Source organism: Paramisgurnus dabryanus, chromosome 1, assembly GCF_030506205.2.
Source record: "Paramisgurnus dabryanus chromosome 1, PD_genome_1.1, whole genome shotgun sequence".
NCBI lineage: Eukaryota > Metazoa > Chordata > Actinopteri > Cypriniformes > Cobitidae > Paramisgurnus > Paramisgurnus dabryanus.
In genome coordinates this window covers 28326125-28340520 of record NC_133337.1, presented here as the reverse complement: position 1 = coordinate 28340520, position 14396 = coordinate 28326125, and the positions used below count along the sequence as shown (strand labels likewise).

At 37.6% G+C, this 14396-nt stretch overlaps 1 protein-coding gene across 1 annotated transcript; it reads right to left on the bottom strand.

Annotated features, from left to right (window-relative positions):
- Positions 1–4367: 4367 nt before the first annotated feature.
- On the bottom strand, positions 4368–13085 carry LOC135778976 (scavenger receptor cysteine-rich type 1 protein M130-like). The gene is made up of 13 exons (XM_073813086.1): positions 12692–13085; positions 12238–12540; positions 11830–12132; positions 11426–11737; positions 8552–8875; positions 8116–8430; positions 7714–8031; positions 7253–7632; positions 6199–6214; positions 5791–6105; positions 5527–5712; positions 5026–5121; positions 4368–4432 (listed from the first exon to the last, which is right to left on the bottom strand). Exons 1-13 carry the CDS (start codon positions 13011–13013, stop codon positions 4368–4370), a joined length of 3255 nt encoding a protein of 1084 aa, XP_073669187.1. The 5' UTR covers positions 13014–13085.
- Positions 13086–14396: the final 1311 nt, after the last annotated feature.

Below are 14396 nucleotides of genomic sequence, written 5' to 3'. Positions count from 1 at the left end.
AATACATCAGTGCCCTTTGTTTTGCCTCAAAATGCACACAAGTAATGTTTTTAGTAAGGCATGTTTGTTAAAACTAGTTATATTTCCTAATTAGAATAAGGCCTAGTCCTGGTTTAAGCTAAACCCTGTGGGGGAAATAACCCCTATGAGTTTCACATTATGGTTTGATTTACTTGCACTGAGATTGAATCTACTGAAGCAACAGCTCCATCTGTAGGTTTAGTTTGGCCTTCTTTGCTTTGCTTTTCAGCAATTGATATGTGGCCATTTTCTTTTTGTTGTATTTTTTATTTAAGCTTTGTTTTCCAAGTATTCATATAAATCATACAGCAGTTATTGCCAAAAATGTAAAGGGTGATGAAAGTGTGTATGCTTTACATAAATGGTCTTTCTCCATGACATTGAGATATATTTAGCATTCAGAAACTAGATGCAAGTAAACACATGGATGCAGATAAACACATTTTTATAACACAAATAACCAAAAAGTTTGTATTTGGAAAACAATGAGTACTTCCCATAAATAACGCAGAGCAATAAACAAAGAAGTGTGTCATGCATGCACACCCTTAAAATGCTTTGTGTGTGTGTGTGTGTGTGTGTGTGTGTGTGTGTGTGTGTGTGTGTGTGTGTGTGTGTGTGTGTGTGTGTGTGTGTGTGTGTGTGTGTGTAACAGTATATATATATGTGTGTGTGTGTGTGTGTGTGTGTGTGTGTGTGTGTGTGTGTGTGTGTGTGTGTGTGTGTGTGTGTGTGTGTGTGTGTGTGCGTGTCTTTGGAAGATAACTAATGTATAAATTATAAAATTTTAATGGAAATGGCAACATATCAATAAAAAAAAAACACCAAAAAGGTTCAACCCAACCTTAAAGGAATAGTCTACTCATTTTCAATATTAAAATATGTTATTACCTTAACTAAGAAGAGTTGATACATCCCTCTTTCATCTGTGTGCGTGCACGTAAGCGCTGGAGCGCGCTGCCACACTTCGATAGCATTTAGCTTAGCCCCATTCATTCAATGGTACCACTCAGAGATAAAGTTAGAAGTGATCAAACACATCAACGTTTTTCCTATTTAAGACGAGTAGTTATACGAGCAAGTTTGGTGGTACAAAATAAAACGTAGCACTTTTCTAAGCGGATTTAAAAGAGGAACTATATTGTATGGCGGAACAGCACTTTTGGGAGTACTTCGACTCGGCGCAGTAACACCCTCCCTCTCCCATTATGAGAGGGAGAAGGGGAGCGGATTTTTCAGGCGAGTTGAAGTACTCCCAAAAGTGCTGTTCCGCCATACAATATAGTTCCTAGAGAACGAGAGAGAGAAAATTATTGACAGCACAATTGAGTTTCAATTTCAACAAACCACCATCATTTTGATCAGTGTTTGCATTTCATCAGCTCATTTGCATTTTAAAGGACACACCCAAAACGGCACATTTTTGCTCAGGCCTGCAAAGTGGCAGTTTTAACATGTTATAATACATTATCTTTGGGGTATTTTGGGATAAAACTTCACATATGCACTCTTGGTAAATCAAAGACTTATTTTACATTTAAAATAAATCTCATAATAAGACCCCTTTAAGATATCTGGCTTAATAATGTCAATGTATTTGCACATTTATTAAAAAACTTGAGATTCATCTTATATTATCTAGTAAGAGAGTTTATTTATGAATTGAAATACTTAATATGGAAATTAACTTTATTGTTAACATTAATTAACTGATTGAGTTGTGTTTCATAATTTCACTGATATTTAAATATGTTAATAATGGACATCATTAAATGTATAGTATTTATAGTCCAATCACAAATATCAATCCATTTAATTAAAAAAGTATTTTATTTTTCTAAGACAGAAATAGACACCAATAAATATTTGTGACTGTAAATGTAATAATATAAATTCTTTAACATTATAATATTATGCAAAATATATGCGTCCTAGCTTCGGAGCAGGTTATACTCAGAGAGTCAGTTGCTATGGTTACTTACATAACCCAAAAGTTACCTCCATTTTTGGAATCGAAATGAGAGGTTATCCACTTACATAATCCTAAACTTACCCGGGTAAGTCACATAACCAGCTTTCTAGAATACCCCCCTGAAGTAATTAATAAATGATAAGCTAATATAGTAAGGATTCAAATATATTATAATTTTCTTTGCATATAATTTTGGTAATAGATCATCTGAAGTCAAAGTTAATGAAGATTTAATATTAATAATAAAGGTCCCATAAGCTCCTTATAGAATTCAGACACTTATGATTTTATAGGCAGTGGGGCTGGATCAATTTGACTCCTCCTCCACATCCTCGTAGTCTGTTAAAAACAAACACAAATTTATAATCATTACTACCGGGCCCCTAAGGTGACATTGGAGTAAAAAAAGTTTAGTTTCATGTGCTTACATGAAACTTTCATGTGCTCACGCGAAACCTTCATGTGCAGATTTTTTTTTTCGTTTAGTTTCATGTGCTCACATGAAACTTTCTCGCACACACGTGAAACTAAACTTTATTTAATTTTTGCTCCATGTCCCCTCAGGGGCTCCGTACATTACAGATGTAATTGCATCAAGATTTAAAATTGAGGCAATTAATTAAAATCACACAGAACACTCACCTACCACTCAGAATTAAGTGTGATTAAATCTAGTAAGAGCTATCAAACAAATCATTTAATAGCATAAATAAAGAAACATAAACTAAATAACACATCTTTATTCACTGGCATTCTTATATCACCATATTCCTCCTGAAGTCTCAAAATGACACTTGATAAACCATGATCAGTCTTTTGGTTAACTGCTGTTCACTAGCAATAAAAACATAACTGCAGTGATTAAAGTTTAACTCACCATTTATACCTTGACTGTTCTGCCTAATAATGATGACATCATCATAATTCTCTGGCACGTCCACTACACATAAACAATAAACATAACAAACAGTAAACATACATTTTATCTTCTAAGCATAAATATAAACAAAAACAAAGAAAATTGTTAAACATAACACCTTTCTCCTGCAATGAAAAGAGCAGATAACGACATTTTTTTATTAAATGATTTCCATTAAAATGCAGTAAATGTGCATCATTTACTGCATTTTAATGGAAATCATTTAATTAAAAAAAATCGTTATCTGCTCTTCAACATTCTGTGATATCCCAGTGATTTATAACATGGGCAGTTTGCATTATATGATTAATTTGAAACAAAATGAAAAAAAAAAAACATAAATGCGTTCATTAAGCATTTTGTACTTTAAACCGGTCTCAGTGCTATTCAATTGAGACGGCTGTCAGCCACCCATCCACAGCGAATGATTTCCCGCGTCTCTCCACAAGAAGGCGCCAGCAGCAAGTGGATGACCAGTTTAATAATGTAGGGAGTGGTAAACGAGTTTATGGGGTTCGTTTTTGAGACAGCGTAGATGTGCAATAGAAACCTAACTGCAGTGATTACACTTCAACTCACCATTTATACCTTGAATGTTCTGTCTGACAATGATGACATCATCATAATCTTCTGGGACATCTGCTACACACATAAAATATAAGACCATATAAACATAAAGAATAGTCAGTAAACACACATTTTATTAAACACACGTAAGCCTAAATTAGATTAAAAGAAAGTCATTTTAAATATTAAAGGCTATATGTCTGAATTCACCTCCATGAACATTATTAAGTACACTCATTAATCAATTACACATCCAATATAAGACTTACAGTTTTTATTCACTCAATAATTTTATAAAGTTTTACATACTCATTCAAGTGGACTTTATTAGTAGAGAATAATGAATGAAGGGTATGGGGCAATTTTGCACACAGCCCACCACGTGTGTCATCTACCAATGTAATTTTAAACACGGCATCACACTAAAAAAAACTATAAACCATAATATTTTAACTTAACACATAGGCGTAAATACAGTATTTCACAAAATATTATTTATTACTTCATATTTCACCATATATTGCTAAAAAACCTATACCTGTCTGACGATCTGCCGACAGTCCAACAGTGATGACATCATTATAGTATCCTGGTGTGAATTTCTGTTCTGCTGCACAATGTAAAGTCAAAAACAGAGGTCTAATGAAATCAATAAAAACAATGAAATAATGTGATCGGTTCACAAGGTTACGGTCTTTTTACGCCACTGCCAGTGTGGACATCATTATCATATTCAGTTACAGATTCTATTGGGAAAAAATAAGAGGACTGTGATACTTTAAGAGAACTGTGGTGTAAATTGTAGGATTTCTGAGAATCCTGACATTTCACTTAACAGCTGAATTTGTATATTTATTAATGAATTGTGTAAATTAGGTCTCCAGCTCTTTAACCTGAGAAAAGTTCATCTTCATTTTCATATCCAGAATGCTGTTCTTCAGAGATGAGACTCCCTGTTAAAGTGAAGCATAAATAGTCAGAAACATGTTGATCATTACAAACAACCTCAACCTACATTTACATCACAGAGGAGTGTTATAAGAAACAGAAGATTCGATCAGTGGATACTTATTAACCCATTACTGAATTATAATGGGAAACACACATTGCATCTTTGCTAAATGAACTGTATGAACCCTTTTTCACTCAAATAACCACCAACACACACAACCTGTATAGACAGGAAGAAACAAACACACATGCACATAAAATTACATGAACCCCCCTCCCCAACACGCACACATATACACTGATGTACACACGCGCACGCATGCACAAATAACTGTAAAGATGCACCTGCAGCTCTGTGGAGGAATTGTGTGGTTTGAAGCCGGAGGTTTAACAGGACTAGACGAACATCAGCTGTCTGATAGACTCTAATCTACAGTTTGCTCATGTTTCCTTTTTCTGTTTTACTGATGTCTAAAACTTTTAACAAGATGACAATGATGTGTGTGTTCGTGTCTCTCCATTCCTCAACTAACATATGAATTTCTGAACAGTTTTAATCTTACATACTTAAATAACATTACGAATGAAGACTCACCTCTCCGAGTGAAGTGTTTGTGTGTGTTTGTGTGTCTGTGATCAATCTCTTCATAAACTGCCTCAGTCTGAGTCCTGTATCTCCTCTTAGAGAGAGCTGTGAGTGTAGACACACAAACACAACACATGACTGATGATACATTGAATAATAAATAGGGCTCTGTTTGAGCGAGCGTCACTTTAGCACATGCCACACGATACATCACAAGTCTGATTATTGGCAGGGATTAGTATATTTGTTATTCTGTGCATTGTGTGCAAACATGCAGGTCAGAAATTGTAAATGTGTGGGATCAGTGACATCATTTTATTTTCCCCTGTAATGCTAAATTTAGGACATAGACTTTAAAAGCACCAGCTGGTAAAATCCCCGGACTGCAGATGCATTTAGACATAATGGGGAAATTCAGTGGGATTAACCGTTTCTCACAAAAACAACCCAATATCAATTGCAACCTTATTTATTTATTTACAAAACTAAACTTGCATGTGATGTGGATACCTCTCCTCATCTCTCTGTTGTGTTGAATCAGTATCAGCAGCGGCACTAAGAGCAGTAAGAGCAAAACTCCCAGTACAATCACAACCACTGGAGGATTGAAGAGAGGAGGAGTTTGTGGAGGAGTCACTGATCTCCTGTTTGTCTGAGAAACTGAAGGAGAAGCTGATGTTGTAGAAACTGACAAGTCTGTAAAGTAAAAAAACACAGATATTAAAGAAAGTGCTGAAATGATAATGAATTGATCTCTCAGTGTTTTCCTCTCACCTGCACAGATGAGTCTAACTTGTTCTTTGTGTGAGCAGTCAGTGTGATTTTTCAGGACATGAGGACAGTCCCACAGGTGAATCTCAGTCCCTCTGCACTCGACTCTGTTCATCCACACAACACCTTCACCAGCACCAAACGCTTCATTCCCATCAGCACTCAATGCTGCTCCACAACCCAGCTGCCTGCAGACCACCTGAGCATCTCTGATGTCCCACAGATCATCACAGACTGAACCCCACACAGAGTTATGATAAACCTCCAGTCTCCCCGAACACAAACCCTTCCCTCCACTCAGTCTGAGAGGAAGATGATCTACATCACACACATCAAACTACATTTACAACAACTTGTTATGAATTAAGTATAATACTCAATTCAATAGATATTTTTTCCATATAAACATACTTGAACATTGTTTCTGGTAAGAAGATGGTGAGGTAGAACATGACAGGCGACTCCGAGGTGACTGATGGGTCTCCTTCTCTGATTTTAAAACATGTTAAAAGAACAATGATATTCAGTTCAATCTCTGATGTAATAATAATTTTAGACATTCATCTGGCTACCAGCGCCGGCCGATGACTTCTTTTTGAGAGCGCGAAGCTCGTCACAACATGTATTTAGCTCATTATGTGTGTGGCTCGTCATGTCAAAAAATGTTAATCTATATGCATTACACGTCATGTCAAAATACATGCCTGCTGCACACGCTTCAGAGTGGTTTACTGTATGATAAAACAGACGTTCACGTTTGCCAGATACTCACTTAATCTCATGTGTAATCAGAGTTTAGTGTTAGTGTCTTGCAAGTATTTTGTGAAAGGTGACACTTTTATCATAAACCCTTTCAACGCATGTGCTGCAAGCACATATTTTGAAATGATGCACATAGGTTCACATGACGTAACAAACACATTTTGAATTCGTGCCCCTTTGGAAGAGAAGTCACCGGCAGCCACTGCTGGCTAGTTTTATTTTTAGAAACATCAGTATACTTCATTTCATAATAAAATAAGACCATCTTACATCTGGTAAATACTTTCTTACCTGAACAGGTGATTTTGACAGAATCATTGTGACCACAGTCATTTATTCCCCAGGGTAAAGATGGACACTGCCATAGGGTAGAGTCATCTGATCTGCATTTTAGTTTATTTAGCCAATTCTGAGATCTCAGTGCATCTGAATAATTGGGTTCACTGGCAGATCTTCCACAGTTCAGCTCTTGACAGATCAGACTCGCTGTGTCTCTGTTCATCTGATTGTTGCAAACATTACCCCAGGATCCATTATAGAAAACCTCCACATTCCCTTCACAGCCTTCAGTTAACCTGTGCTCTTTAAACTCTAGATTGAAAACACAATTTATATCAATTACAGTACTTTAAATTAAACAATAAATATTTCATAATAGATATATCTTATGAAATATGTAGGCTATAGAGATGCTGAAATACATATTTAAATATATTTTATATAAATTGTCTTTATATATTAAGTATGGTGCAGTGCACTGTTTACCTGAGCACACGACTCCTACATCCTCCTTATGGTTACAGTCATGATGTCCCCAGACCCGTGAAGAGCAGCTCCACAGTGACGTCTCATTCCCCTCACAGTTCACATCATCCAGCCATATGGGTCCAGAACCAGGACCAAACCAGGCTGGTACTGGCTGATTACTGAGAGCCACTCCACACTGCAGCTGTCTGCACACCACATGAGCATCTTTAATATCCCAGGAGTCATCACACACTGTACCCCATGAGCCTTTGTGAAAAACCTCCAGCCTTCCTGCACAATCTCCACCAGAACCCACCAACCTGATGGACCTCTGACCTGAGATACAAAAAGAAAAACAGTAAATGCACATGAACCAATAGATTTACAGTTAAAATACAATGATGTTGTGATTCTTACTGTGGCAGGTGATTGCCAGCTGTTGTGTTGCGCTGCAGTTGAGAGTTTGTGGAGAGCTGCAGTTCCTCAGATGATCTTCAGTCCCAGAGCACTGGAAGCCCATCACACACTCATAACTGTGTTCATCACTGGATGAAGAGGAGTTAGTGAAGTTCAGCACAGAGCCACAGCCCAGCTGTCTGCAGACCACAGAGGATTCAGTGAGACTCCAGGAGTCCAGCAGAACTCTCCTCCAAACCTGATGAATGTAAACTTCCACCTCACACTCTCTCTCTCCAGACAACCTCACTTGACCATCATGAAGAGACAGAGAGGAATCTGGAGAAAGGATTTGACATTTTAAGATTGATTACGATCACACTACAGTAACTTCATGTTAATGACAGAGTGAAGTTCACTCACTAGAACAAATGACTCCAACATCTTGTTTATGAGAGGATTCAGCTCGACTCCATGAAGAGATTGAACATTCTGAGAGTTTTGTTTCATTCCCCTGACAATCAAACACATCAGCCCAGATTTCACCAGATCCCTCTCCAAACCAGTCCACTCCCACAACAGACACAGCAATCCCACAATTCAGCTCTCTACAGAGAACATTGGCAGCTCTCATATTCATGCACTCATCACACACTGAGCCCCATTTACTGAAATACTGACGCTCAACTCGACCAGAGCAGATATCAGAGCCGTTCACCAGTCTGAGTGCTGTGTAACCTGAAAAGAGAAATATCAGTTAATATACAGAGAATGAAATTAGATGCATGAAAATAGACATTTTTCAGTTTCATCATTTGTATATAAAAGATCAAAGAGGAATAAAATATTTATACTCAACCAGAGCAAATTACTCCCACATCATTGTCATGTGAACAGTTGTTCTTGTTTGAAGATTGTTGTGGACAGAAGTTTATTTGAGATTCATTTCCTCTACATTGAATCTCTTGTGTCCACACCTGCCCCTCTCCTTTACCAAAAGTATCTGCACCCAGCAGCTGTACAGGAACCCCACAGTTCAGCTCTCTACACACAACCTCTGCATCCTGATCATCAAACACAGCATCACACACTGACATCCAGGTGTTCCCACGAGCCATCTCAACTCTCCCAGAGCACAAATGAGAACCAGCAACAAGTCTTGACCATCCATTGTTGATGTCATCTGATTATATTAATAAAATGAACAACAAGATCACACAATGAAACATGATTAACAAGTCTGGAAACTTTGTAACTATTGAAATAAATGATAGGACATATAGGAAATATAAAACAAAATTTAACATCAAATAAAAAATCTCTGTTGTCACTTAAATATATGGCATACATTTAAAAAACATAATCCTAACCATTTAAAGTATTTCCATTTGTACATTGCATGAGAATGTGATTCGAAAGATATTAATAATAATAATAAAATAATAATTCATTACATTTATATAGCGCTTTTCTCAATACTCAAAGCGCTTTACATATGAACGGGGGAATCTCCTCAACCACCACCAATGTGCCGCATCCACCTGGATGATGCGACGGCAGCCATATTGCACCAGAACGCCCACCACACACCAGCTTATTAGTGGAGAGGAGATGGAGCGATTTAGCCAATTAGTATGAGGGATGATTAGTAGGCCAATGGGCAAGTTGGGCCAGGATGCCAGGGGCACACCCCTACTCTTTTCAAAGGACATCCTGGGATTTTTAATGACCACAGAGAGTCAGGACCTCAGTTTAATGTCTCATCGAAGGACGGTGCTTTTTGACATTATAGTGTCCCCGTCACTATACTGGGGTGTTAGGACCCACACAGACCACAGGGTGAGCACCCCCTGCTGGTCTCACTAACACCACTACCAGCAGCAACCTGGTTTTTCCCAGGTGGTCTCCCATCCAAGTACTGACCAGGCTCAGCCCTGCTTAGCTTCAGTGGGCAACAAGGGCGTAGGTTTGATTCTGGCATTGGTGGGGACATAAATAAAATGGTCGCATGGCAAAAACTGTTTATCACCGTTTACTTGACATAAACAACAGACAACTCGCTAGCACTTTACTCAGTGACATCTGACTCGCCACCCACGGTGCCATCCCAAATTTAATGTAATGTAATAAACAATTCGTTATGTCCTAGAGCCTAATAAACAGTAACTGTTTAAGTCTTTGTCAAAAAAAAAAAGAAAATCACATTGTAACATATATGAATCCATATTAACTTTATAACAATGAAGAATATGCAAGTAATATTTAATTCTTCATTTAATTTTGCCAAAAAATCCCAGTGTTGAAGTAGGAATGTATATCATGCTGTTTCCTGAACAACGTTTATTAACGTTTCTGTAGTTCACATTAAATCTTCTTTTCATTAACAGACAGTTAATCAGTGTGAAAAAAGTTTTAAGTTTAAAATGCAACCTTATATTATGTCTACATCTGTGCAAGTAATGACCACAGTGCAGTAATGTAAAGTATTCAGCAATCATGACATGAATTCATGTTTTTACCATGTTGGGGTTATTTTCTTTCATGGATTAGGGACCCCCAAATAACATTGCTACCCCATTTATAAAAGGTTGACAAAAGTTTGCAACTCCTCAGGTTAACATGGGATTGTCGTGTATTGGTGAAAACACTGTCCTTGAATCATTATGTGACACAACTTTTTTTGTGCATGAAACAGTTACAGTGGATATAATAATACTTTCTTCCTCACTAACCTGTAGCCGAATAATCACGCGCGTCTTGTTGAGTGAACTTTGGCGCGTTGTACAAAGTGAAACCATCCTATCACACGTAAAGTGATGTGAGTTAGAGCGGCGGGACTCAAGAAATGCTAATCCAATCATATTAGCAATGTGAGTAGAGAGGCGGGACTAAAGAAATGCAAAGCCAATCATATTAGCGATGTGAGTTACCGAGGCGGGCATTGCAGAGAACGAAAGCTGTTAACCGTTTGTGTACCACATAGAGCGTCATTTTTACAGAACGGGATTGCAAAAGATTTCTAATCTCATTTAAATGATTCCTGAAAAAAAATATAATAAGTAAAATAAGACGGACATCAGTGGTAATATATAAATACAGATTAATTGTTTTGTCGAAATTATTGCTAGGGACAATTCAGTCTTCCCTGAATATTGCTAGGGACATGTCCCTAGAGTCCCACCCTAAATCTACGCCCTTGGTGGGCAAGCTGTCTAGGGCTACAGGGTGATATGGCTGCTGGAATATTAAATATTAGGCAACAACAGATTACAAAATTATTTAGAAAAGCTCACCTGAACAGATGACTCCAGCATCACGAATATGAGTACAATAGTGAACACCCCATTCATTTGATCTACACTTCTTTAATGTGGACTCTGATCCACCACATCGCATATAATCCTTCCAGATCTGTCCTGATCCTTCTCCAAAGTGAGCTCCATGAAACATCTGTACAGCTTCTCCACAGCCCAGCTCTCTACACACCACTGCAGCATCTGTCAGATCCCAACTAAAGTCACACACTGTTCCCCATTGACGGCCATGAAGAACTTCAACTCTACCAGCACAAGGACTGCTACCATTCACCAACCTCACAATCAAATCTGATTCATATAAACGGATACAAAAACACAAGACTATTAAATGTATATTTATAATATGCATAAATATTTAAATGCATACATTTTTTGGCCCCAAGTTTGTAATAAGAGGATAGCTTTATGAAGCTTACCTGAGCAGATAACTCCAACATCTTTATCATGAGCACAATCACTGACACCCCATTCACTTGATCTACAGTTCTCCAGTGTGGGCTCTGATCCATTACAGTCCACTTCATCCATCCAGATTGGTCCTGATCCTGGTCCATAGTGAGCCCCATAAAGCACCTGTACGGCCTCACCACAGTTCACCTCTTTACACACCACTGCAGCATCTCTCAGATCCCAGTCATCATCACACACTGTTCCCCACTGACCATCATGAAGAACTTCAACTCTACCAGAACAAGGACTGCCACCATTCACCAACCTCACATTCAATTCTAATACAGAGACATACAAGCCATGATAACATACCTGAGAAGATATTTTAACTTAAATTTATAAATATAATTTGACCCCAAGTAGATCTCACTTGAGCAAATGACTCCAGCATCATGATCATGACCACAATACTGAACAGCCGATCCACTTGATCCACAGTTCTTCAGTGTGGACTCTGATCCATTGCATTGCATTCGTTCAGTCCATATTGGTCCTGATCCTTGACCAAAGTGAGCAATACCCAGAGGCTCTCCACAGCCCATCTCTCTACACACCACCGCAGCATCTTTCATATCCCAAACACGACCACATAATGTAACCCACAGACCACCATGAAGAACCTCCACGTTGCCAGCACAAGGACTCTCAGCATTCACCAACCTTACACTTAAATCTGACACAAGAGACAAAAAGACATAAGCAAAAATTTATTTATGATAAAATTAACATTTATAAGCATAACATTGTGTATTTACAGGATATATGCAGACAAGCTCACTTGAGCAAATAACTCCAACATCTTTATCATGAGCACAATCACTAACACCCCACTCTCTCGATCTACAGTTTATCAGTGTGGATTCTGATCCATTACAGTCCAAATCATCCATCCAAATTGGTCCTGATCCTGATCCAAAGTGAGAAATACCCAGAGCATCTCCACAGTCCAGCTCTCTACACACCACCGCAGCATCTGTTAGATCCCAACCATTACCACACACTGTTCCCCATTGACCATCATGAAGAACCTCAACTCTACCACCACAAGGACGATCACCATTCACCAACCTCACATTCAAATCTGAGACATAAAATAGAGATATAAATGCATCCTATAGAAATAATGTGACTTCATCAAGGAATTAGAGTATATTGATAATATATTAAAAATCATAAGTGTATTTTAAGCCCAAGTGTGATTTAATAACAGAATAATAATTTGAGAAACCCACTTGAGCAGATGACCCCAATATCAAGACTATGATAACAGTTATTAACACCCCATCCACTTGATGTACAGTTCTTCAGTGAGGACTCTGATCCATTACAGTGCACATTATCCATCCAGATTGGTCCTGATCCTTCTCCAAAGTGAACAATAACTAGAGGCTCTCCACAGTGCAGCTCTTTACACACCACTGCAGCATCTGTCAGATCCCAGTCATTCCCACACACTGTTCCCCACTGACCATCATGAAGAACCTCAACTCTACCAGCACAACGACTGCCACCATTCACCAACCTCACATTCAGATCTGAAAATGTGAAATACATTTATATTAATGATAAGCATAAAGTATTTAAATTGTGAGGTATATTTATTTTATCTTACCAGCAGTAATGGTCATTACTACAAAGGAGAGGTAAACAAGTGTGAGACAGATCTCCATAATCCTCTTCTGTACACACAGACTGATAGAGAATAATGAGAAGTCAGTGTAAAGAGAGAGAGAGACCAATCACGCTCTCTGTTACCTTATTAGAAATAAGAAAGGAAATCATCAAACAACTTGAGTGACAAATCAGAAGAGATATTTTTGATTTTCTCCATATATATCAGCAGAACGTCAGCACTGATGAACGACGCTCCTCCCTCCATGTTCAGGGGATATGAACACCTGCAAGATTGAAGATAAATTTACATCAAATCCTGTTGTGTGCAGGGGTACAGGAAACTATATGATCACTTCAAACACACTCATACACTTTAATATACTGTACACACATATAAAGATATATGCTTTTGTGAAAGTAAATATTCTATGGAGATTTTAATTTCAAGTTGTGTTAATATGAAAAAAGAAGTCAGTACATAAATGAATAAATGCAGAATAAATTGTTGTAAAATGTAGAAATAAACACAACTGTCTTAATAAAAAAAAGAAACTATTCAATACATTTACAGTACAATAAATATACCTGCAGTAGAATTTCTGGCTATTCAATATTGTAATACTTCATTTGTCCACTAAATGGCAGTACAATCAAATCATCAGTAAATGTTGTCATGTGATAACTTCCTCAGAGTTGTACTACTGTTTAAACTTAAATCCAGATTAAAAACACATGAGCTCAGTTTCCTATTATGATGGCACATGGTGACAAATCTTACCCTCTTCATTATTATTTTAAAACTTACCTGTTTGACTTAGCAGTATTTGGTTCAACTATCACCTGATATTTGCTGCATCTCATGGGTCTTATTACAATCATGAACTCATCAGGTTTATATTGAATGTTTAATAATAAATATAATCAAGTAAAATAATAATCAACATATCATTGCATGTGTGTTACATGGAGTTGCCTCCGCCAGTCACCAGTCTCAGATTGAATATCACTGTATCTAAGTGCCCCAAAGCTTTCTGACAGAGAGCCATATCACACTCATATTTAACCGATATTGCTTTAATAACATACGACTGGTTAAATAACATTTATAAGCAGCATTAATCACAGTTTGAGAGTTATTTATCCTCTGCTGCCACCATGCGGTCATGACTGAAACCACCGCACACAACTCCTCTGATCTCTCACACATGAACGCGCTCCAAACATCACGTGCGTCAAGACCACTATTACTGTTTATTATAGGTAAATTTCCTGTTTGTAAAACGAAGTAATTGATTGTTGACATATTTTGGCCATTTAAGACGT